Source organism: Pholis gunnellus (assembly GCF_910591455.1).
Source record: "Pholis gunnellus genome assembly, chromosome: 19".
Lineage (NCBI taxonomy): Eukaryota > Metazoa > Chordata > Actinopteri > Perciformes > Pholidae > Pholis > Pholis gunnellus.
In genome coordinates this window covers 9,410,508-9,436,713 of record NC_136546.1, presented here as the reverse complement: position 1 = coordinate 9,436,713, position 26,206 = coordinate 9,410,508, and the positions used below count along the sequence as shown (strand labels likewise).

General features: G+C 40.0%; 1 protein-coding gene across 4 annotated transcripts in view; it reads right to left on the bottom strand.

Moving 5' to 3' along the window:
* ptprk (protein tyrosine phosphatase receptor type K) overlaps positions 1–26,206 on the bottom strand; it is a 97,484-nt gene that overhangs the window by 2,946 nt on the left and 68,332 nt on the right. The window contains exons 14-37 of one of the 4 annotated variants that reach the window (XM_079180219.1): positions 26,006–26,204; positions 25,786–25,891; positions 25,070–25,142; positions 24,678–24,800; positions 23,911–23,985; positions 23,542–23,578; positions 18,856–18,991; positions 15,584–15,613; positions 12,680–12,840; positions 9,176–9,363; positions 8,648–8,735; positions 8,362–8,438; positions 6,967–6,984; positions 6,326–6,362; positions 6,134–6,231; positions 5,549–5,665; positions 5,191–5,345; positions 4,897–5,032; positions 4,115–4,264; positions 3,349–3,522; positions 1,762–1,893; positions 960–1,085; positions 686–849; positions 93–228 (exon numbers count right to left, since the gene is read on the bottom strand). In XM_079180219.1, coding sequence (XP_079036345.1) covers positions 93–228; positions 686–849; positions 960–1,085; positions 1,762–1,893; positions 3,349–3,522; positions 4,115–4,264; positions 4,897–5,032; positions 5,191–5,345; positions 5,549–5,665; positions 6,134–6,231; positions 6,326–6,362; positions 6,967–6,984; positions 8,362–8,438; positions 8,648–8,735; positions 9,176–9,363; positions 12,680–12,840; positions 15,584–15,613; positions 18,856–18,991; positions 23,542–23,578; positions 23,911–23,985; positions 24,678–24,800; positions 25,070–25,142; positions 25,786–25,891; positions 26,006–26,204 — 2,736 coding nt within the window. The remainder of the gene's footprint in view (positions 1–92; positions 229–685; positions 850–959; positions 1,086–1,761; positions 1,894–3,348; positions 3,523–4,114; positions 4,265–4,896; positions 5,033–5,190; positions 5,346–5,548; positions 5,666–6,133; positions 6,232–6,325; positions 6,363–6,966; positions 6,985–8,361; positions 8,439–8,647; positions 8,736–9,175; positions 9,364–12,679; positions 12,841–15,583; positions 15,614–18,855; positions 18,992–23,541; positions 23,579–23,910; positions 23,986–24,677; positions 24,801–25,069; positions 25,143–25,785; positions 25,892–26,005; positions 26,205–26,206) is intronic. The other 3 variants (XM_079180220.1, XM_079180221.1, XM_079180222.1) reach the window with 3 other exon arrangements.

The window sequence follows — 26,206 nt, the reverse complement described above, 5'->3', positions numbered from 1 at the left end:
GACAGACACACTGACCTTAATATCTGGGTGGTCACATGTTCATACGTTTGGGTCAATCTCTGACAAAGTCTGATATATTTGTATTTGCTCACCGGAGTATCCACCATGTTGGGTTTGCTGTTCCTCAAGGTCTTCACGGCGTGGAAGACGTCGACCACGCTCTGTCTCTTGGCCATCTCACACACAATGCTGCTGGCGCAGAAAACGCCACTACGCCCGCCTCCATTCCTGCAAACACACAGAGAGTGATACAGAGGTATGTGACAAAACGCACAGTATGATATTTCATATGCAGCGTTGCCACCTCTCCCAGTGCTACTGGCACTGATTTTTGGCACACACGGATAACAAATCGCCCTGCTCGTCAGTAAAAGCTTGTGCAGCATCGGACAAAGAGACATTCTGTGTAAAGAGAGGTGTCACTCTGAGTGAGTTTTATGAGTCATTAACACTTTCTATACTAATCCCCAAATGGTGCCAAGATAACTGGTATTAACTACCATCCCTCAAGTGGATATAAGTCCTTGTCGGCCACTGCGAGATCATTTTTTCGCTTCTTTTGTAGTAAACAAAGTCAACAGACTTCTCCTTTGTTCCTTATAGTGCAACAGATCGTCTTCCACAAACAAACTCTTACTAAATAAAGTAAAGCACATGCGATTTTGTACGTTTGGCGTGAACTCACAGGCAATGCACGATGGTTCTTCCCTCTCCCTCCTCTCCCTCACGCTGCCACTGGTCGACCTGCAAGATCAGTTTGAGGAAGGAGCGTTTGGAGGCGGGGACTTCCCTGTGCCCCGCCCACCCCAGGTACTGAAACTGACGGACCATCAGGTAGCCTTCCTGTGGCTGAAAAGATCCAACAACACACACATTTATTGGAATGCATTCTATTATATATCTATATCTATATCGGAGACTGATGAGTTACCACATGAACACAATATTAATCTACTAACCCTGGTGAGGTTGCAGACTCTGAAGAGTCTACTGATGACATCACAGTCCATTGAGCAGGACATACATTCCACCTGGACCGGACCATAACGCAGCATGCCCTCCTCTGGCCAGTACTGAGGGCAACCCTGCTTAGAAACAGTGACAGCATTTAGAGACGGCACAATGCAAAAAAACAACAATAGACTTTATAAAAAACAGAGAGAAACAGCAAGAAATAGCAGCGGATAAATTCAATGTTGTAAGCAAACTATTATTTTCCTATATGTTGTTTGGTTTATGCCTATTTGAGGCCTTGGTGAGCAAAGAGCCGCTTTCTACCCTCGTAAAAGTCTGTTAATATATGCTGACCTCTGTGATGTTGACTTTGAGGATAGACATTTTAAGCCAATATTAGCATTTTAATACAAATTTGCAATAACTGCAAGACAGGGTTATCTTCTCCAGTATCATAAAGGTTTCTCTCTGGTCAGACTGGAGTTTAATTAGATTTTTATTTGACACAGCTGACCCCAGTAATGGTTCCAGAGCGGTCTGCAAGAGCTTTTACTACCCGGTTGATTATTCTTGGTTCTGACTGTTGGATCTATCAGATATCATTCTTTGTTTTATGCTTAATTGTGCCCGTGTATAGAAGTATGTTTACAGTATGATAAAGTTATGAAAAGTTATCCTATATTATTGTTATTAAGAGTTATATCTCCAAAATAAAATATCATCCTCACAGAAAGAAAAACAGTGACAGATATTTCACATGATGTAATGTTTTCGTCATGACACTAAGCCAACACTGAAGTGAATTACCTGAGCCAGGTCGATCTCATTCAGCATCACCAAACTGGTACATCCGTAGTCGTAAACCAGACGCCAAAAGTCTTTGACAGTGTTAGGCAAAGGATGCTGGGTAACGATGAATGCAGCAGGCTGTCTGTAGCTCTGCAGGAAACAAGACAACGGAAATAATGTCAGGCCTTTCATACAAACAGTGGTGTCATTTCACAATGGGAAGCAATAGGTTATGCTTATCATACACATCCTGTTTGGTTTCATTCATACTGTACACGCACACATCAAAACACAAACAGCTGAGCATTGTGGGACAATTTGTGGGACAGCAAGCAACACGGGTGATGTTTGGTCACATGATCATGCAGTGGGCCTATCAAATGTGAAGGTGAGGAGCATGCTTTACATTTACAAAATACACTGTGCATCTATATCTAATAGGGCCAGTTTACTTTATGTTCAGTTCAAAATGTCTCCAATGTTGTCTAAATAAAATCAACCAAAAGACTAACGTTTCTGTTGACATAACAAGCTGACTGAACTGAAAGTGAACTGAGCCCGACTCATCCTGAATGAAAATGTGCAGCCAAATGTGAGACATGGGAGTGGATGATGTTGGGGGTCAGGTTTAGGATTGAGGGTGTAAATGGCTTGGCTAAACATGAACCTGGTGGCAGAATGACACTGAAGCCATGAAACAAATCCAGTGTTGGAGATTTGAAGTAAGATCCCGTTACCTGGAACTCCTCTGAGAGCTTGGTTAGAGAGAGGCCAAAGGTAAGTGACTTAACTTTAAATATAAACTTTTAAAAAATTGCTAAGTTCTACAGCAATTACAGTATTTTTGTCGTCCAACAGCTTTGTTGGAGAGAAGCCAGGTTTCTTTCCACACCATGCATATATTACACTTTGTGTTCCAGCCATTATCATACTGTATCTACAGCCCGCCCCTTACTGTCTTCCCCGCTGCCTGTTCTATCAGACCTGCTGATCAACATTAAATTGTAAGTCAGACAATGACCAGATATTGCCATCTTACCTTAAATTTAAACCTACTTAATGACTTTGTTGTTCAAGTCACGGTACACGGGCAACGTGTTGTCAACTGTTGCCAATGCAAACAATGTCCTGCAACAACGAGGCTGTTACTGATCGGGTGGTGGCCAGAGAAGCTAGTGGTCTTTTCAGAACCTGGATTTGTCTCTAGCCTTCTGCTGCTAAAACCACAAACACAGCATCACACAAACAGGGAGGGGAGTCTGTGTGTGTGTTGTCTGCATAAGCATTATGCATAAATATCTGCATGTACACGTGTTTCTCTCGATCATCATTTGTGTATAACTTGTTAAACAGCGTGTATCATTTTCAACAACTTTTGATTGCAGTTTGGGACATCATACACAGTTTTTTTAAATACTTTTTCACATTGCATACATTTAAATTGTGTTAAAGCAACACATCTGTCTAAAAGGCTATTTGCACATGTTATCGTCAACAAAAGAACACACACGGTGTGAAATGTCCCAAACCGCTCTCGGTGGATGCGTTGAAAATAACACAACCTTAATGTATGTGCGTGTGCGTGTGCGTGTGTTCTACACTTACATCCATCAGAGCAGCATTAATGTAGTTGCTGCTTTCTCCGTCTATCGTAATAAGGAAGGGAAGGCATCGGTCAGGAGGAAGGCCGTCCATAAAGCGGTTCTTGTCTTGGTTTCTAGGCAACAATGCGATGCTGCAGTCTTCAGGCTGAGGCTGAGGAGTCACCGAGTTTAACGTCTGAACAAAGAGAGACAGATATACAATATGAAAGTTAGTGCACAAGCAGAGTTATTAGATTCATTCTGGTTCTGGAGCAAGCTTTGACCACTTATTTTGTCTCGCTATATTTGGACGCTGTGACATTTTCGTTGCTTCCTCTTGGATGCGTGCTTACAATCTGCCGCCTGGTTGCTATGTTTTAACAGAGACTGACTCACGCAACATTATATTGCTGCACAATTACCCTTAAAAGCTGCAGCGTGCTCCCTCCATACTGGAGCAATTAAAAAAATTGTCCCAATTAGTCAGTCGGACACAAAAACATGGGAAAATAGGTATTTTCCAGGTTCAAAAATGTTAAAGTTATTCTTTATGTTCAGCTGCACAGCTTTATTGTAAATGTAAAACATGCATTGATACAGTTGTTTTGCTTTGTTTCTGACGGTTGCTTCTGAGTTGGAGTTAAATGACAAAGTTACATTTCAGGGTTGATAATCTGAGTGGCTTCATATTCGAAAATGTGGCAAAATATACTGCAAGAAGCTGCATGATCATTCGGGAGATAGGAGTGTTTCTTTTAGGGTGGAAGACAGATTCTATTTAGGTTTACCTGGAACTCATCCTTCAGATGGGACGAGTTGGTCTGCGAGTCGATGCGGATCAGCTCATAAAAAGCAGCTTTGAACTCGCAGACTGGTATGGCTGTTTCTCCACATAGACACGCCTCCAGAATGGCATCATGGATGAATATATACTGCTCCTGAAGACATAAAATTCAAGACATTTATGTTATTATATTTCACCACTAGATAAAAACATTGGCAAACAATCAAACACACAGAACGTGTCACATGGTGAACACAAGCAGCTGTGATGCCGAATGAAAGTGAGCATGCCGACACTTTGAGTGGGTGACGACCGATGGGACATGGAGCTATGAACGAGATGACATGAGGACCGTCCAGTTTTGGTTTACTTCACTCAGTCCACACAGGAAATTCAATGTGAATTGAATGCTGCTTTAGTGAATGGCTGTGATTGTCTTTATTGTGACGGATGACATAAACTGTTGTTACACTGCTACAGATTAAGATTCTAATTAATTTCATGAAAGAATGCATGGAGCATGTGGTCCCTATGTAATAATAATAAAAAATAATAATAAATAAATAATAATAAAAAATAATAAAAAAAATAATATTTTTTGCCTCGTCGTCTCCAGAGAACCAACGTGTAGGGAATTCATTTTGTTTGTTTTCTGTGTTTACGTAACGACATGAACGGGTGGCAGATAGATGTCGTCACTTCAGCCTGCACACATGCTGAAGGCTGAGTCTCACGCTTTTATTGTCTAAGATGTGGATGCAGATGGAGGATGGGTAATGCAGTCACCTCAGTCTGTACCATGTTGATCCTCCTAGAGCGAAGAGCCTTCACACAGTTGTAGATGTCGACCACACCTTCTCGCTCCGCCATGTCCAACATGATGTCGATTACTATGAAGCAGCCTGTCCGCCCTGCTCCAGCACTGCAGAGAGAAACACCCACAGAGAAATCATTCTTCAAGGCGATACTTGAGAGAGATAAGCTGATTTATTTATTACTATGGTATGTATATTTAAGATATAAGGGTGTATATTAATCATGTGTTGAGGAGTATGTAAACGTCTTTATGTATTTCTATACCTGCAGTGGACCACAATTGGACCAGCAGACGGTGGATTTGAGATTTTGACTCTGCGGATGAAGGAAAGTAGTCCTGTGGCGTGATATGGAACTCCGTGATCAGGCCAGCCTGTGAAGTGGAACTGCTTGACTTCCCGCACCTCGTTGAAACCACGCTGGGATGGAGACAAAAGACATCTTTAGATTACATTTAATGGAGCCTGTCATTATATATTCAGCCGTTGAATATGACTCAAACCTAATGCTGAACTCACACAGAAGAGATAAACACATCCTCAACTAGACAAGTTCCACATTTAACCGTTATTTAACAATAATGTTAATTATGCAAAATGTAAGCTAAACATATTGTACTCACCCTCTCCAGTGTAAATGTGCGGACCACATATTCAGCAAGAGGTTCAACCTCCACAAACGTCACCTTGAAGTCTCCGTATACCTCTGCATCGTCTGGCCAATACTTATAGCACTTAACCTGTCAAAAATAACATTTCACATTTAATCAAATACAGTATAGTGATTAGAATACAACGTGTTCAAAGACCTGGGTCATGTGGCAGATACAGCATCTTACGTAATACAAAAAATATATTATAATTCCCTAAATATTGCAGATTTACCAATAAAACAGCAGCACAGCAGAGATGAATTTCTTTCTTTTTTATTCAATTATCACCAATTCAGAATACATCAACACTATCAAAGATACAAAATAATATCTTTCAGTATCTTTCTGGTGTATGTGCTAAAGCTACTTCAAAATCGTACATGATTCTGATTCATGACGTCTGACTTGTTTGGATTTATTCATCTGGCTATGCGATTGTCAAAAGGGCCTGAATAATCTCTGCGAGACAAAATGCATGTAAAAAACACATTTGACAACTACGGGCGCCAGGAATAATGCCTTGCCCAGTTCCACTGCACAAGAAGAGGAACTTACCCTTCCGACCTCCACCAGATTGGTTACCATGACGATGCAGGCCGACTGTTCCTGCCACACCATCCTCCAGAAGTCGTACACGGTCTCATGAACAGGACCTTCACACAGACACAGAGACACGCGGTCAGCACTTTGTACGGTTACTATGTGTGAAGAAAACTGAAGCAATGAAGAAATGTTTCAGTATCTTACCCTGAGTAGCAATGTAGTGACTTGGTCTCTGGTAGCCCTGAAAACAAAACACCATAACACAACAACTTAATATCCAAGTCTCCAAGTAAAATGTAAAAAATAAATCTATTATCACAGTTTATAACTGTCCAAACTAATCTGGAAGCTTGTTCTCACCCGTGGAGATAGAACGATTATGGTGCTGAAGTTAACAGAAATATTTTGATGATATAATGAATGTAGTTGTCATCTTTGGGCAACATGTACACTGTGTATTCTAATTCTTCAGGTACGTCGAAGAGCTTTTAGTCTCAGTGCTTCTACCTGTCATTTCCGAATGATCAAAAATTGCAAAAATTAGGCTCAAAGTGATGCTAAAATCTACAGACAGGTGCAAAAAGCTTTGACAACCACTGATTGGGATTTCCTGATGGCAATAACACAAAAAGGTACCACGCATAAGTAAAATATACGGCACATAGTGGGATGTAAGCAAGACTGGTGGGGGGGCAAGGTGGTGTGAAATCTTTCATGCGGCAGAGGCCCCAGCAACTCAAAATGTGCGGAGAACGTGACCCGACGCACGTAGCGACGAGTGCAAGAACGGATGTACATTGTAACGGTTGAGGGGCGTGAATGAAGGAATCCACAGTGATACTTACATCCCTGTACAGCCAAATCTACAGCCCAAGCCACAGGCAGAAAGAACAAAGTGGAAGAAAGAAAGGTAGAAAGAAAGAAAGCACAACAATGTCAGTGAGTGTCAATCAGAAAAAGAAAAGTTGCACTGATATAATGGAAGTTTGAACAAGACATGCAGAAAAAAAAATGGTGAATTAGACTGAATAGAAAGGACACTTCCTGATGCCGTTTGAGATTATTTCAGCAAAAAGCAGCCCAAAGCAAGCTTTTTCTTTTTTTTAGTACAAGCCAAATTACATGACAGCCTTAACCGTAGCTGTACCGACAAAGATAAGCTGGATACACCAGGGAGTGTCCACTCTATTCATCCTAGTTCTAGTTTAATGTAGGTGGCAGCGTGCATGTGATAGTTTCAATGGAAAGTAATGATATTATGGAAAAGCATGCCATAAGCAGTATTAGCATTTTTTTTAAAAAGAACAAATGTGAGAGACTAACATGCAGGTGATTGTTGTAAAGATGACAGCAGAGTGGAGAGGTGGAGATGGAAAAGGATGGAGTTATGTAGTGATGGGTGAATGGATGGAGAAACGATAGATAAAATGGATAAAAAAAGGATGGATGGACCTGAAGTGTAAAAACTGTCTTTTCAGTTTCTCTCGTAGAAGAACAGACACTCCATAAAGAAGAAGACACTAAGGCTCTGTAGAGGCTTAAAGTAGATTTTTCATGCTATACTGTCATCAGTGGATGGACCAGTAAAAAGATAAATAGACTGAAGGCTGAATGCAGTGGCTTAAGGAAAATACTCTCATCCCCTTCTTGTGGAGAGTAAGATGAGAAGATTGATACCACTCTCGTGTCTGTGCAATATATATGAAGCTAGCAACAGCAGCTGTTTATCTTAGATTAGATCAAAGACTGAAAACAGGTGGAAGCAGCTCGGCTAGCTCTAACACATGCTGTTATGTACTTGACTATTTCTTAGCTCACGGCTTCCTGGAGTCCCACTTTGTGTCAACTCTCTCAACAATTCTCTTTGTTCAGCTGTAAACGTTAAATGGTCGTCCCACTGTAAAAATGAGTCCAACTAAATCCAAATAACAACTCAAATCTACAGTTTTATCCGATGTAACTCATTTAGACTAAATTGTAATTTAAATTAGCTGCATCTGGATGCTATGATAACTTTAGGATGCACATGCATGGAGAGACAGCAGACAGAACGGACATCTGGGAAAGACACATGTACTGCATGTATGATGTGTTTTCGGGGTGGCGGGATGCGTAAAAATGGCACGATGGATGACTAGTAGACGCAATAAAGGTATAGAGGCCTGACATACGAGCGAGGGAGTGTGGTTTCGTTGGTTTCGTTGGGAGCCAATAGTAGCATTCGATGCGTTTCCACTTACATCGATGTAGTTGGCGTTGATGTAGTCGGAGGAGGGGTCGTCTTCTATGGGCTGGAGAATAACCCTTGAATGGTCATCTAAAGAGAGACGCAAGAGAACAAGGGTCAGAGAGAGCAATCCCAAAGAGATAAAAAACAAAGACAGTGAGGTAAAGAGGAAAGCATGTAGAAATTAAATATTTCTTACAGGACATATGGCTATTTTATGTCAAAAGGCACATGTATTGTAAGTATTTGTTCTCTCCTACCTCTTCTGTTGTGAACATAGATGAATAAAGATTGCTTACATGCTATAATGTTCCCATAGCGGTTCTTGGTGCGGTTCTGCTCCTTCTTAGCCACGTCCCAGGAGGCCGACTGGCCCTCGAAGAAGCTCTGTATCACCAACAACAGACAAAAATATACAAAAGGAAATTACACGTCATGGATCCAAACATATCACTCCTGCTGGAGGACTCCGAGCAGGAAGAAGTACTTGAGTGACTATTCCATGGGTACACGAATGGTGACATAATGCTTATTAGATACATAAAAAGAGGAAATAAAACACAGTTTGTAGCACTTTGACTGTTTAGGCGATAATACTCTCAAATAAAAGTAATAACTCAACCGTAATAGTCATTTTATCATTTGAATGTAGAGCCAAAACATCAAATGGAGCATCACTTTCTTTATAAGCTTTGTGTTTCTCTCTACATTAAAAATGTGTGTACATTTCACATATTGTAAAGTATGAACTGAACCAGTCAGGCAACTAATACAACTGTGTTTGGTCCTAGTACTGCTAATGAAAGTATTGTTTATTATAATCTTACTTCATACTCCTCCTTAAAGCCGTAGCTGTCAGAGGTTTTCATGAGGTTGATGTGCTGCAGGAGGTCGGCCACTCTGATGGCGGGGTGGAGCTGTCCCGTCTGATAAGGAGACTCGGTTCCTTCACAGTGATACCGAGGAACGTCCAGGAGACGGCTGTTCTCCGCTCCAGAGGCACTGTGGTTCTCATCTACAAGAGGGGAAATTACTGGTCACTTAAATTGCAAACCTACCAAAATTTGAGCGGCATTTATCAGCGCTTCCGCAGTTTTATACTGTCTAGTGTACAAAACAGATCCAATGTATTTAATCAGGCCTGTGGGATGAATCATGCAGTAAAAAGCTTTGTAAGTTAAGGTAGGTTGGATTTACATTCACTGATATTGAACACATTACTTTTATCTATATAAAAGCAACAAAACAATGACTTTTACATCTTTCCAAAACTAGAAAAGAAAATACTGCATAGCGAACCAAACCAAAAGTCACCTTTCTCTGTCTAAACTCACCTGTGATTGGAACTACATGTTAAAGCAGCAGGAAAAGAGAAGAGCAAAAGGTTCAGTCAGACGGCTGAATGGAAGGATTTGTTCGTTAGTATTTGTTAGTAAAACTGTGAAGATGAAGTACAGGTTACTTTGGAACCTTTGATCGGTGTACAATGGACCCCAAAGGTCCATAAATAATGGATGATGAAAAACATTGATGATCTCACAAAACAATGGAGCGTGGCGTTGAATTTTGACACTTTGACTAAAACACACTTTTAGCAACATAAAAGACACTAAGAAGCAGGAAACAACAACTTAAAATGAGCTGTTAAGTCCACTGTAATGTCCTATTTACAACTGTCGCTTCATTCATATTTCACTATGCTATCCCAAGCTCTCTAGCTCTACCTTCCACACTCATAATTGTAAAAATAGGTGGTTTTAATCAATATTAACACGTTTCAGCATCTGTTAGATTAGGAATGAAACAATACATTTAAACCACAGACGATCAATCATCTGCTCTGTAGTGTGGAAATGTTTCCGGTTTAATTATCACTTGTGAGTATGGCATGATATAATTAACTTTGTATTTTGGGAGCTCGGAAGTTGAAAACGCAGTATAGAGGCAGGTAATTATGGGGTCAAATTGTTGCAGAACTTCCAGGTGAGCGGGGGATAACGTGAGTTGACAGCAGTACGCACAGACTGACAGCTCGTATAATGGAGTAGCTCGGGGTTGCAGAGCAACCGAGTGATTTCATCTCCACCACTGTTTGTTAACTGACACTGTTTATTTCGTCCAGCTGATGCTTGTATGTGCTCTGAGGACATGTTAGCTCATTACTGATCGTTAAAGGTTTGCTAGGCCCCCGTCAGGCCAATTAAGAGTAAACTTGACCCGACACTGCCTGTTAATTTGCTACTTCTTCCCAGTCTGTGATGTGATTGGCCAAGACAGATTATAACTGCAGCCTTCGCTCTAAATCAAAGGCTATGGATCAGTTAGTTAACACAGTTTGGTGGCAGCGTGGATTGTGGAGCCCTGAAGGGTTTGTTAGAACTCTGCATCATGCTGCAGTGTCAAAACTAGACTAAACTAAAGATAAACACATTGCAGTGCTACACTGGAGCTGGAGGAGCATCCAACTTGGCAAAAAACTAGAGCTTTCACACTTCAGCCTAGGGAATAGCACCAGATGGTAGATACTCAAGCAGACTTTGAGATCCAGTTTATAGAAAAAGCTGTGCCAAGCACACGGGCCTGTAGGCACCAAGTTATTCACTGTCACTTGATGTCGCAGATTTAATCTGTGGTCGTTTTGCGCTGGCCATGTGACAAATTGTCTTCCTCCATTTAAGCATCGGTTTTTGTCGTTTTTTTGGGACAGGAAATGGCACGCCTTAAAACAACTCCAAACTGTGGAAATAATGAGGTCTCTGAGGGAGAATGATGGTAATTACTGTGAATATCAATAACTCTCAGTAGGAAACAGAAAGCATGGCTTGGATTGGGAGTGATTGAACCTGGGAATAACGCAGCACGACGGATGAAGTGCTTGGCTGTTGGAGTTTTTAGTACCGGCAATGTTTTACACAGAGTGTTGGCACTAGGTGGCGAAAAAAAAGATAAAAGATGAACACACAGTTTTTCCATCCGCATGTATTCTAATCCATTACAGATCATTCGATTGCCTTTGAACCAAATCCAAACATCTATTTTGTATTTTTGTTGTGTTTCTGTTTAATTTCAGTTCATGTCTGTGTCCCTATCTGTGGTAATACTAGAGATCTGTGTTAGCACTTCTAAAATGTGGATAAGAGACAAAATTGTGGTACTGAAACTTCAGTCCAGCCAAACTATTCACCCACAAAAACGTACTTGACAGAGATCAAAGAACATAACACAGGATGCAGGATGTAATGGAGGCTTTGACGTCGTCTGAGGACACTAAATTGGGACCTATGTATGTAATGATGAACAAAGAGGGGGCTACAAGGCTTTAAGATGAGGATGGGTGATCACTAAAGGGAGCTGGTGGTAAATGGGACATATCCATCCATGCCAGGAGTCTCACCTAGCACAGCTGTTGGAACCAGGGGATCGTTGGGCACTGTGGGAGGAAACACGGTGAGGAAATTTCCTAAATTTCAGTGTTACTCAAAACGTACAGGAGGACCTTAAAGGGAGCAGGAAAATTCAAAGAGGATATCTTTGTGTGGCTACGGATGGACTACACGTGACGTTCTCCAGCCATGACTTAAATACGAGGATCATTTATCTACAACAGAACCATCCCATAATTTGTGCTTTGCTCGACGTGGTCTGGTAAAGCCATGAATTAGAGAGAATTCAGCAATCAGCAATTCTTTCGTTCACACATCAGACATAAACATACGTAAACTTTCTACACTTTTTGACACTGTCAATGGTTTTTTTTTAAATTGTAAAACTGATACGGTTTAATATATTCTTGAGTTGTTTCAACAGATGAAATTATTAGGCGATTAGGACACTGATTGGCAACTGTTAATCATCATCGATTAATCCTTTTAGTCATTTCTCAGGCAAAAATACCAAACATAACCTCGTTCCTGTTTCTCCAATGTGAGGATTTGCTGCTTTTCTTTGTGTTCTAACACTATAAACTGAATATTTGGGGGTTTTGGACTGTTGGTCAGACAGAACAAGACATTTGAAGAAGTCACTTTAAACTGTATTGGACACCTAAATAATTAACCAAAAAATACTGGGAAGGTTCATCAATCATGACGATAATTCTAGCTGTAAATGCTGTAATGACAACTGAGCTTGAGATCTAAATCAAAGTCTCATCAGTGAGAATAGAAGAGAGGAAAGAAGAAAATAAGTAGACGTGTTAGAATGTAAAAGGATAAAACTGAATATTAGATTCCATGTGCACTTGTTGAGTTGTGTTTTGACGATAGTCCACGGTTAATACTAATGTTTATGCTAAATAATAACAATAACAATAGTCTCGTTCGTGAACCTACATCTGTTGTTGTAGTTGTGAGAGTCCATGAATGTCACGGCCATGGGATCTTCTCCATGCAGAGCACTCTGGTCAGCATAGCTGCGATCCATGGCATTCACCATGTGAGTCATTTCCTGCCGCGTCGTTCCGATGGCGTCTTTGCGCTTTTTTGCCAGTTTCCTGTCAGGGGCAGAGACAGACACAGTCAGGCATTTTATAAACAAATACACAAACATCAGCTGGCCTGCAGACCACCGCCATGTCAGGAATAGTCTCAAATTATAAAGGTATACTCTGATTTTGTATCATGTCATTTTTGGCACAAAAAAAAAAAGCACGGCTATGGGCTGCAGGCTGCTGATTCAAGATGCCGAGTTTAGATCCAACAAGGAAGTGAAAAGAAGAAAGGTGGGGAGAAGAGAATAAGAGAGGAAGAGAAGAGGAAAGAACAGGCAAGGGGGGGGGGGGCAGCATGTAACAGGCTCAGCTAAAGGAGCGGAGGGGAAATAACATCTAATACATCCCTGGGGAAATGGCCTATGACCTACAAGTAGCAAAGTAAAAACCTGTTATCAAACGCTGTGCCATAGATGAGCTGTCAGATGAGAAATGTAAGCTCTATTCTCAAATATATTTTATTGTATGAAACTCATTTTTTGTAATTTCAAAGATCATTATCAAAAGGAAGGCTTTCAATAAAGGGGAAAAAAACACAAAAGAAAAAATGACATTAGTATTAAATATTTGGGTTTCATCTGACAGCAAAGAGAGGAAAATGCCATTAAAACAGCAGTGAGGGAATGACTTTTGATCTACAGAAGCTCAGGGGAAACCATTACCCAACCAAAGTAGCACAGCCAACATTATTAGTAGTAGGACTCGAGGTCACATCATAAATAGTCAGTCCAGAATTATGAAAGGAAAGATATCTTTAGAAATACTTGATTTTTTTATTTAATCTCCTATTTTTCTTCACATGCTTTTGTTAAATTGTGGAATTATATGCCTTTTTGACTTTGTAAGCAACAGAAAACGGTGCCTGGTGAAGAAAAATAACAGTTTAAAATGTAAACATGAAGGTTTAACTCTCTCTTAATGTGTGCAATCCATAACATCCCAGGACAAATAACTGTAGAGGGTTTAATACTTCGAGCATGTCAGAGCATGCAGGAACATTGTGTACCCAGAGCCATAGATGTACATCAGTTAGGACAACATCTGTACAGGAGAGCAAACATTGTTTATGTGTTTATGTGACCTGCTTATGAGTTAGTTCCTCACTTATATAACATAAATATAAAGAAATCTCTCAGAGGTTTGATGAAAGTTTGATTGTTGCATAACTGATACAATGTACAGCTCTGACTTCTTCCCCGTAAACAGACAGAAAGCATGCTTTGTTTGGTTTATTTTACCTCTTCACCCCAAAAATACACCAACGCCACCTCTAAGACCACACACACATGATACACACACACACACACGCTCGGGAACATTGGTTTAGCTGCTGACCAAGTGTAGCTGTTTGTGTGCGTGTTTGTGAATGTATTGTTCAACAGAAAACAGAAAAATAGGAAAGAAAGCGATGCATATATTATAAACCACCATATACTGTGTAATGGTACAGGATATATATATATATATATATATATATATATATATATATATATATATATTGTATATAAGGGGTAGCTGTGACCAGAACTAAAGTTAATCTCTATTTACATTTTTTACTGTTTTATTTATTTCTAAGGTTTTATTTGTAGTCTGGAGAAGAGCATTAGCTCAAAACTGCCGAGAATCTTTTGGATGTGCGTGCCCGTTTTACATAGTTTGTAAGGTCTGAATTGTATTTGAGCATGATAAGTGTTCATAAAAATGAACATGCCTGATCATTAAAATGGTAAATAAATGCCAAGACACACCGCAAATCTCTTGATAATAAATAAGAAAACTAAAAACATGTCAATATGGTCCTCTACTGCAAAAAGGGGATATTTTGAGTATTTTGCTATAAATATGGAAAAAGATTACTTAAAGTTAGATGATCTGTATGAGGACAATAAGATAAATGTTAGACAGTAAATAGCATAGTAGCTAGTGATGAATATATATCTGGTGTTGTTACTGCTAAACAGTGCACTAAACTCTTTTTAACAGGAGTGCAAAGAGGCGATTGGGGATCTATTTTGGTCACAGCCGGCGAGAGACAATAAGAAACAGAGTAGAGAAGTAGAGAGTACCCACAGCACGAGAAAACCCACCAACAACTACCAAAATCAGACCCATGTGCTCCACACAGTAAAGCTGACTGAGACACTGAGCATGTGCAGCAGAGGAACCATGATACCTGTGACTTGATGGGCGGATGGATGATCACATGACTACATGCACACAAAGAGCTACAAGTCACAAGTGCAGCATTCTTTTTTCAAATAACACGCTTACGGCCTGCTTAGTTCTGCTTTATGGCCCACTTTGGCCTTTATAAGCCTGCTTCAGAGCAACTTTGGAGCATGTAGAGGACACCAGGGCTGAGGTCAGTTCAGTTCACTTGTCAGTTTATTCCCTTTAAAGTGTAAATGGTTTATGATTTAGCATTTATTGTTATTTTAAGACATGAAACAATCAACATTCTCTTGCGGAGAAAAAAAACGTTTTATAATTATAATTTGAATACTTAAATATAAATGATGGAGAATAAGGAGAATCCTGACCTGACTGACATGAAAGTGAACTCACCCCCACCCTGGCACGGCGTCAATGAGGATGGCTTGGGCTGGTTGGTCAGAGCTGAAGATGTGTTTTGTCTTGAAAAAAGTATACTGCATCTTTAAAAATAACAACAACTAGCCACTAATAATTCGCCCCAATAAGATAACAGCAGCTGGGTGAGCTGATTGTTGATTGGTTGTTTACTTACAGGTAATAAGAGTATGAATAGTAGGTCCTCCTGGGGTTGTGAGCCAATCAGAAAGCAAAGAATGAGACACAAAGGTCATGAATGTGCAAATTAGGACACTACTGTCCTGTCCCAACCAGCAACAACAGAAACAGAAGAAAACACCGTTTGATTGCTACAACTTAAGGGTCATGCAAGGGTTTGTTATAATAACTATGGGACTATTTATTTAAAAAAAAAAACTACTCAAAACTCAAGTTTAATGCTAAATAAATACTACAAAACAAGCTTAGAGACTTCTAAAACTATAACTGAAAGAACAAATAACTATTAATAATAACATAGTCTTTCTCGTCTTTTTTAATAAAATATTCATGCACTATTTATTAGTGGAACTTGCTGTTTTTAGAAGTCCCTGAACGGAGTTTTCTTTTAGCCCTAATCATTCACTTCCTAAATAATTTGACTGGTACAAAGCTCTGTGATCTGTAACACCTCGCAGCTTGCTTCCTGTAAAGCAAGCATGATGTCATTGCAATGTCATCATGTCCCACCATTTTAAAGATGCAGTATTGTTAAAAGTTGTAACGGTTTTATGACAATGAAGATTGATCTCCCCAGAAACCTTTAAGGAAAAACTACTAAATGCTGTAAACATAGCTTCACTCTCATAAGGCTCACAAATCCTCTGATCATATTAAATCCATTTTCCAAATACACTTGAAACAGTTTAGTTCACACACACCAATCTAAACATGTCAGATCTGTTTTCATATCTCAACACAAATGATGTCATTGCTCAAAACAAACTTTATAACTGAAATCAAACTTTTAGGACTCACTTTTAGCAGCTCAAGGGCACGTTTCTACCCCATGCAGAGATATGCAAATACGTTTCCTCAACCAGTAACTGCTGTCACGAGTTGATCAATGTCGCTCGCTACACAGTCGCATATGTTCTCATAAATTAAACTAAAAATGTAACTTAAAAAAAGTTATGTAAAAACACCACACAAAGCTTTAACCGGGACACATAATTAAACATAATACTTGAAAATATTCTATTTCCAGAAATACCATTCATCTTCAGTTGTTGATGCTTGTGATTTATAGCTTCAACCTGTCAGAAACACACTTAAATATAATATGTTAACATGATATTTCACACAAGCGCTGTCGTCCTGTGGCAGTCCTCGAATGCTTTGTGATCTGGTGTTTATTTGAAGTCTCTTTTTGGCCCAAATACATAAACGCAGCTAGAGCTGGTTACAGTTCAAAACAACAACAGACTCCTCCCAGCTGTGCGTGCAATTACATAACAGTTGACCTGATCAGTTTGGACCAATTTCCTATTATCAAAAGGCTTCACATCCTCAGAGGGATAGGTGAAGCTCAGTAATACGTGTTGCTGTACTTAGGCCACTCAGTGCAAACTGTGGATCAAACACCGTCAAGTTTTTGGGTGTATTTTTTAAATTTCATTCATCTTAAATTTCTTGTGATGTGTACAGGATACATGATAGTCAATGAGAAAATCACGCTATTTATGCCGACACTTTTTTAGATGCGATATAAGGCCCTCAACATGAAGATATTTGTCCTGAATATGCAAATTAGGTTCCAAATTATTCTCTTTTTAATGAGGCACTCAGGTTCCCTGAACACCAGCTTTTAATTGAAAGGTCACAGGAAGTACGGCGTGTTTAGTAATAGTTAATTATTACACGCGTTCACTTGTCTTCATGACTTGCATGCGCGCATATGCACACGGACGCCCTGAAAAGTACAAAGACATAATTCAGCCTCGTGTAACTTCACAGTTACTCAGGTTTGATGAATAGCGAGCAGGTTATATGCAAAACTCAAATCGTCTAGACTTGGGGAGGGGTGGGGGCCGCCTTTAAAGCATGAAGATGACTCTCCTTACAGCTCCAGACTTTTGACGTGATAATATTAAACAATCCAAATAAGTCACATCGACCGGGGATCGAACCTTGAAGTATCATAATAATTCATAAATGTCAGTTGCTCACTAAAATGTGTTTCTTGCAAATATGGTGTATTATAATTCCCATAGTAGTAATTAATTGTTGGCCATTGTTTGCAATAAGTAAAGTAGAAATTAATTTGACAAGTTGTTCTTGCATAAATGTAATGATATAACAATGGCCACTTATAGTAACTTATAATCACATTATAATGTATTATATTAGTGATATATGAATATGAGTGCTTATAACTATAATTATACAGTGCTATAAGCAGCTTATAACACATTAAAGGTTTGTAATGCATTGTAGACGTGGGCTTTATCTTCTCCCTACTGTCTGTTTGATCTACTGATTCAGCTGCTGTTGAGCTCTGCGGCTGCACTCACTCGTTGCATTTGTGTTCGGCCACCACATGGTGGAGCCCTGCACCAAAGTAACACATCACAGGCCAAAACGCTGACACCAGGACCAACTGGGAGTCTTCGCCATGCTAACCTAGATGGAAGTAAAGTTTGTGTGTGCGTGTGTGTTAACCTAAACGAATAATGTGTGTGGAGCAACGCGTGTGCTTCAGTGGATTTAAAAAAAATATTTCTTTGTCAGCACCTCTATGCCCTTTTTCCTCGATCAACTTTTCCAAAATGTTATTTTTCTCTGCACAATGGACCTTCATCTATGTCTCCTTTCACCTCTGAAATACCACATTCTAGGTTTCTGGGATGTCTTACGTCTCTGATGTGTTTATATAATCCATGTGTATTGGAACTTTCTAATTTTAATCTTGAATAGTTTCTTGACATCGTCTGCTTGAGGATCTCTTTCACTGTGTTTCTCTGTATTACTCTCAGTGAGTGGTTGTTGTTCCGTCTACTTTGATTCAACAGCTGCACGGCACAAGTAGAAGAAGAAGAAAACCAACACAGCCTCAGATCTCTCCTGCACTAAATCACTCAACTGTGAGGCAGGAGTTTCTAATTTTGGAAACACCATATTTTCGCATGCATTCGATCTCAGGAAATCAAGACATCAGCTATTTAGTGCCTAATAAACAGAACAACCTTCAGGAATGTATAACGCTGGTTCTATAGGGAGATCAACGTTTATGGTAGATGGATGGAAGATGGTGTTACTACAGCAAATACTGGACCAACACACAACAAGAGAATGGGTTTAGGTGCACATTTGTATGTGTGTTCTTGCATCCGCATGTGTGTTGGTGTAGTACTGTTGTTCATGTAGTATATGCACTCTTCCTGATATTCTCCACTAACGCTGATTCAGCGGGCGTGGTCTGTCACTCACCTCTTCTTGACCAATAGGATGGCTACCAGCACCAGCAGTATAAAGACGAGAACCCCGGCACTGATCCCAGCGATCTTCACCACCCGATCCGTCTGCTTAGCGGGGTCAGGAATGACTTCTGGCTCCTCTGTAGCACCTAGAACATTTATAAATGCCAATAAAACAACGTCAACACTGTGGCTCTCGCAGAATATCGGCTCAAACTACCAGAATACTACAGTAATGATTGATGCTTTCGTAGTATTAGGTGTGGACACAAGACCATATTACACCCCCATTTGTTAAACATTGGTGTATCTACAAGATGCAAAGTGAAAACCAACATTAAAAGAAAGTTTGCTTCAGTGAAAAGCTGCTGAATGACGTTAAAGGGACTGGCAATATCTAGTTTTAAAAATGTGTAGTTCTGACTTTTGTATTGTTTTCTTTTTTTCTTGCTGGACAGCAGAAGTTGAAATAACAAACTTCTCTAACACTGTAACCTCTGAGATATCCCTCAGCGAAGTACTGGCAGCTTTGTGAGCTTTAGGTTGCTTTGCGTCATTGCACCGTTATCGTGGTGGCCGTATATGTGTATGAAACATACAGTTTGTGGTATATTTCATTTAATTGACAAGCTAGTGTATTTACGCAACCCAGTGCCACTGTGTCACCAAAGGCTGGAGACGTATTTCACCGAACAGCCTCAGGAATGATGTTTGCTTTTCTCTCAAGATGTCTTTACAAAATGCCCTGAAATCAGGAAAGTGGTGAGTGTGATAAGGAAACAAATCCCATGGAGCCGTTTAAACAGGAAGGTTTAACCACTCCTCCGCTAAAGATCAGGTAAATATCAAGACTCTGAATATTCCTTGTAAAGAAAAAGTCAGACAACTGCAAACACGAATGCCATGGCAACTGTCATTAAGCATCCAAATTTACCCAAAGGTTTTGTTTGAGGAACGTACTTGGGCTCAGAGGTCATAATTAACAATACGTTCTCACACACCAGTCGCTTCTTACAGTTCATATCTGCACATTGTAGAGTGTTTTACAGGAGGCATCTAATCCAGTTTTAGCAACGCAACAAAGAAACAAGATCTTTACAGACTCATCCCGGCTGCACACGCTATACATGAAATACATATACGCAAATAAAGAAATGTTCATTCGCCTGTGCACTTCAGGTCATCATTAGAGTCATGCTCTCATTGGGAAATGCTTTTGAAATGCAATTTGACTTTCGCTGTCCAATGCTTCTGCACCAATGTCACAGTATATTACTTGTGCTCAAACTCATTTCTGTTCCTGATGACTTCAGAGGATTGTCTGAACTCCCCGATTCCGTCCGCCTGGAATATATATATAATTCACAAATGATGTTTCATACGGAGTGCATGCTGCTGGCGGAGATTTAACCGTGGTGATCGTGCACAGGAAGTCAACAGCAAGAGAGCCGGCATCTGTTTTCATGCCCCTAAGCTTAGTGATCTGATCCCATAACGCCAGAGTAGTTTGTCCCGCAACGTAAGAACATTATCATGCATTACGATAATCCAAATAATCCAACACAAAGACATATGCACATAACTCAATATAATGCAATACATCTATCAAACAATAATCTACTTCCAATGCTAAATATCAACAAGATCAACATAATCTCTCTCTCTCTCTCTCTCTCTCTTTATCTCCCTCTGTGTTTTTGACCCGAACGTATTCATTTGTTTCTGCTGCTGAAATCCTTGAAAGGTCCCCATCCAGCCTGGTGTCATTATGTAACGATGTTGCACTAAAACATGGAGCTCAGGTTGATAGATGAAGCAGTGGTGTGTCAGCCGAAATGCTTTGAAAGGATGAGGTGGAGATTATTCTTTATTTTTCTTATTGCCAGGGAACCGACAATCAGTTCTGTCCAACTTCCTTCCCCGTCTGTAGCACAATATACGGATTCTTTTTTTTAAAAGCTAAATAATAGGGCACTCTAGTTCATAGAAAACGCCACTCAAAAGGGGACTAAACAGTGAATTTGTTGCGGACTATTGTCAGCTGCGGATTAATGCTCACTTAGTACTCTAGAGAATACTTATGGCAGCAGAACAATGCATGTGGGGTTGACTCAAAATAAAATACAGCTCCCACATGAAAAAAAAACATGTCAACCAGTGCAGCGGTGCGGCTCACGGATGCTTTCTTAATAGTTTTTGGACAACAATGGGGCTCCATAGCACAGAGGAATAAGATGTATCAGGCTTTGGCTACACATGCAATAATTAGTACATACTTATATTATTGCTGGTTTTGGTCTTATTCTTAATATTTTAGAAACAATGTCACAGAGTAATGGCATATATTTTGGTCACAATTCTTAGGAAATAAAATGAAAGGGAAATAATGTTGTTAGACCAAAAATAATTAGTTTAAGTAATGAGCTTGTGAAAATAAGATGTATGATGTATCCAGTATGGGCTGGGCTGCAGTTACTTATGCAGTTCATAATAAATTGAGGTCAAATGTCCTAAATATTAAGAAATGTATTGTTTTGTGGTAAACAAGGGTGGCTTAAACTCCAAATCATTTAGCATTTATGACTACCTACTAACTGGTTTCACCTCCTTTAGTGCTAATAACTGTCGGATCAGTCGATGGGTGAAGGGCATCCAAACAAGACATGACAACAAAGACAAAAACAATCTTTAAAAGGCTCTGAGTCCCAAGACCTGACCTCATAACGTCGACAGTAGCTCTTAATGTCTGTAAAAATTATCCAGGTCAGTACACTAACATTCACAACTCACCCACAGAGTTACAAACACACACACACGCACACACACAAAACACCCTGAGGCAGCAATGACAACACACAATACCCCAGATGACCTAATAGGACCACCATCGCTTAATCCTCCCTCCCGGATGCACGGTTGAGTGCACACACATGAGGAAGGAAGGAGAGAGAAAGGAGGCGACGCTCGTCTGACCTCTCTGTCCATTAGTCTGTCTGTCTGCCTTATTAAGAAGAAGAAAAACTAAAATAAGTTCAGCTTCACTAAGACCTCCTAAGGCTGGTGTCATCTCTGTCTCGCAGCCTTTGGGGGAAGTAACCGACCTGTTCTAGTCACTACAATCTTGAAATAGGAGGACACTGGAAACCCAGTAACTTTCCACATTTCCTTTTCTTTGGGAGCGGAAACATGACACCTTGCAGGCACTGTAGGGGGGGGGGATTGAACCACTCCTTTGATCTATCCCATGGGATGCATTTCCTAAGAGCCTACAGACTAACTCGTCTTGGTCACATTGAACTCTGCGACCCAAAGAGAAAAAAAGGTGAACAATGCCAGTTCTTTTCAACCTGGTTCCTTTTCTTTGATCACTGAGCTGTTTCATTTTATAGGGACAAGGAGATAGCGTGGAACAATGCCACACACCACACTATTCATCCTCTAAGCTACTTTACAGTGTCTTTATAAAAGATACACAAATCAATCAGCCATGATGATTCATTCTGCAACAATTACGGCTGATTGCGCCGCAAATGATGTCACTTTTACTGTCTGGTTTTATGCTCCTTTGGCACTAGAAGGTCAAAGCAATGACATCAGCTGAGTACAGAAAGTGATTGCAACTTATTTCCTTACCACAATAACACCCATAATGCAGTAGGACTACGTTAACATTCAAGTATCATGATGACTACTGTAAATATGACATCAACCTTTATTATGGCTTTTTATCTCCCTCATATTGTCTTAAACTGCGTTTAAGTGTCGACACAATAGAGTACAGAGGTATTTGTATTACAATGAAACGCTTACATTGACATTAATGCAATCAGTCTCCTCTTAGTTCATTAATCATTGCAGTCTGTTCACTACTGGTGACCGTGGAGCTGAAAGCATTAGTCGATTAAACGATAGAGAGAAAATGTATCGACGACCGTTTTCAACGACCACTAGTTTACAATCAATGGACTTGTTATATTTTCATTTGCCTTTTCACCTCCGTTTGCTTTCTAGTTCTGCGTTCCTTAATAAAATAAACACTTAGATGACCTCACTGTTGTTTGAAGCTCAATGCCACCGGCCACCAGGATTGTCAATTTCATTGAAAACATGATAATGTATTTTTCTGTTTATCCTTGATCTTACTTTGATCCATCAGCCGCATTTCTAAAAATCTTTCCTGAAAACAGTGTGAGTGCATTCGTGTGTGTTTGCGTGAGTGTGTGTGTGAGTGTGTGTGTGTGTGTGTGTGTGTGTGACGTTGCCCGGGGATTAAACCAGACTGATAATCCATCAACATATGGTCGCTGGTAAAAACAGGACATCTAGGCTGCGTGCACATACAGGAGCTGAACGTGCACACAAACACTTAACATGAACATGTTTTTTTCTCTCTAGCATGCAAAACATTATGTTGTGTTAAGTTATCTGGTCCCCACTAATACTCATAAAGCAACTATCAACACAATCACTGCATCAGTCATAATAATAAATATCAGATTATGAACACTCGTTAAGGGAAGGTAAGCACCTTAACGAGAAAAAGATAAGCATAGCGGACCAGACATAAAGATGCATTAAATTAGTTTAATATGTATTCTCTAATTTCTCCCAGCAGCCAAATTCAAAACATTTGGGCCAGGTTAGCACTGATCTGGGGTCTTTTCTGACATAAAGTGGTATTAAGAGAGACGGTTCTTACCTTTAGTAGCAAGCCTCAGACACTGTGTCTTAGTTTCCTAAAGAAAAACAAGACACATGAAGTCCACATACAACACACTACAGCATCAACTAAAAGAAGGTGACTTTGTATGTTAACTACTGTACATGTGTATTTACAGTACAAGCAAAAACAAGTGGGGCATGTTCAGTTGTCTGCAGTTGTTTTATGTTTTTAGGTCTTCTCAGAAGACACAACTGCTTGCAGGTAGAAGCTGTGATGTGGTTAAAGTGTAATTAGTGTCTCTTTGAATGTGTACATACAGTATATTTATTCATAGCAGCAAGCAGGTGAGCATTATGAGTTCACTGTGTCTTTAGTGCTTCTTCCCACGAACACATATTTACATACCCTCTCCGTGCTGCTAACAGCTTGAAAATAGATGTTGTAGTTCTTTCTCGGGGCCAGAGGAGGATTCCAGAAACCCTGGGGATTAAAAGAAATAAACTTTATAAGAGGCTAAACATACATAGATTGTCAGCTACTAATTTGACTTATTATCTCTGCTGAAGAGGATTTGTTTTTTTTGGTTTGTCTCTTTGTTACAGGATATCTTAACTTTCTCATTTTTGAGAAATATGCTTGTTTGCTTTTCTCGCAATCAGTTTAAGATTGATGCCAATCTCATGTCTGTATGCTCAATATGAACATTACATTGCAAAACTGTTTCTTGTCTAACTCTCAGCCAGAAAACAAATAAGCGCGTTTCCCAAAATGTTGAACTGTTCCTTTAACAAATTTCAATTCAATCTGATGGAAAGATGTTGTTGCTGCTGATCCAGGATCCAGGATCCAGGATGCAAAGGCATTTATGTTTATTTTCTCGCCATTTTCTCATGAACTACTGCACTTGCTTAAATGAAGAAATGATGGCACATGCATATGGTATGGTTAAGAATAAACCCCCTTGCATTAAGGTATATTATAAAAACTCAAGGTAGCTCTAACATAATTTCCCCCTTGCCTGTTACCTTTTTTTTCCTGCAAGTGTATTCCACATCCCTATTCTTCTGCATTTTAAGCTACAAGTTTACTATAATTTCCATTTGATTTATCATTTCACCTGACATTTGCGCTGCACTCCGCACTGAGTGTGTTGCTCAGATAAAAAGTCTTGCCTGATATGTCTTGTTGTCTCCAACAGTGAAGGGGAGCGGCTCCGGCAGGTTGCTGGGGGACAGCTGGGCGGCATAATAGTATGGAGATCCACCGCTAGACGCACTGTGGTAGGAAACCGGGACCTGAGAAAGAAGATATGTTTACATTCAAATATGTCTATAGATCTGCCTTACAAAGACAATGTCAGTTCGCTAAACTGGAACTTTTTTTCTGCAAACAAAAAGTCAGCTTTCTATGAGGTGGGATCTAAATGTCCAATGGTCTACAGAACACAATGGTGTCTATCTACTCTAAGATGCATTTGTTTGAATGTGTAAGACAGCAAATAAATACATGTAGATTAGATATATTAGGCTGTAAATGCATGTACGTAGAAGAGATTTATAGTCACCTCATAACAGTCAGAGGAAGCTTGACGACGTGTCCGGTGAGGATTCACTTCCTCAACTACGATTTGATAGGCACTGTAGAGGAGAAAAAGATGTGAATACATCGTTAGATTATTATTTGTTGACACAGTAATACACTCAAGATGAATACGATATCATAACTAGAATCACCACTGGTTGTATGTCCCTGCCAACCAGTCATGTTGCAGTTTACATTCATGTCTGTGCAACATGTCATTATAATTCTATCCTATTAGACATTTGTGTGAAATTGTCACAATTAGCAAATTACTTCGTAAATGATGGTATACAATGTGTTTTTTGTGGTCACAGTGACATTTGACCACCAAATTCTAATCAGTTGAAACTTAAGAGCGGGTGGACAGACAACCCCAAAATATAATGCCTCCACCCACTGTTGTCGGAGGTTGAATACCTCAATGTTACTCCTTCAAAATAACATGGTTGGCATTATTATTATTATAATGACTGATTGTACTGTAATGCACAAGTGTGACCAATGCATTGCTCACAAACATATTTACAAAAAATAACTACTTTATTATTGTTATGTTTTACTCGTTGCTTCACATTAAAGAAGAACTGTCTATGTACAAATACACAGCGATCACATGCTAGAAGCTCTGGACTCTGGCCAAATACAGGCTGTTTTGACAGAAGCCGGGGTCTGACTATGTCCTGTATATGTAAGCAGTACCTTATAGGGGCTCCCTTGGCCTGGGCAGGTTTGAGCAGGATAGTGATGGTTGTTGCAGTTTCATTCAGAAAGGCCTCTGACCCATCGTACTCATCTATTGTCGGGGCTGAAGGAAGAGCATGAGTCTGTATTAGTGGCCACGTATCACCTCGCTGACTATCTACATATGATACATGAAAAGAATGTGTGACAGTAAAACATATTCAAACGTATTTTCTACCTGAAATATTAGTAGTCACGTTGAGTGTGGTTGCGGGGCCGAACCCTTTGGAGGTGGACGCGCGTATAGAGAGCTGGTACGTGACGCCTGGGTGGAGCTGGGAAAAGAGGTGATGCGTGGCGTTGGAGGGCAGGACCGTGAGTCCCGGCCGCTGGAGAGGCACCGAAGGGTCAAATGAACGCACGCCGCTGTAGCTGATCT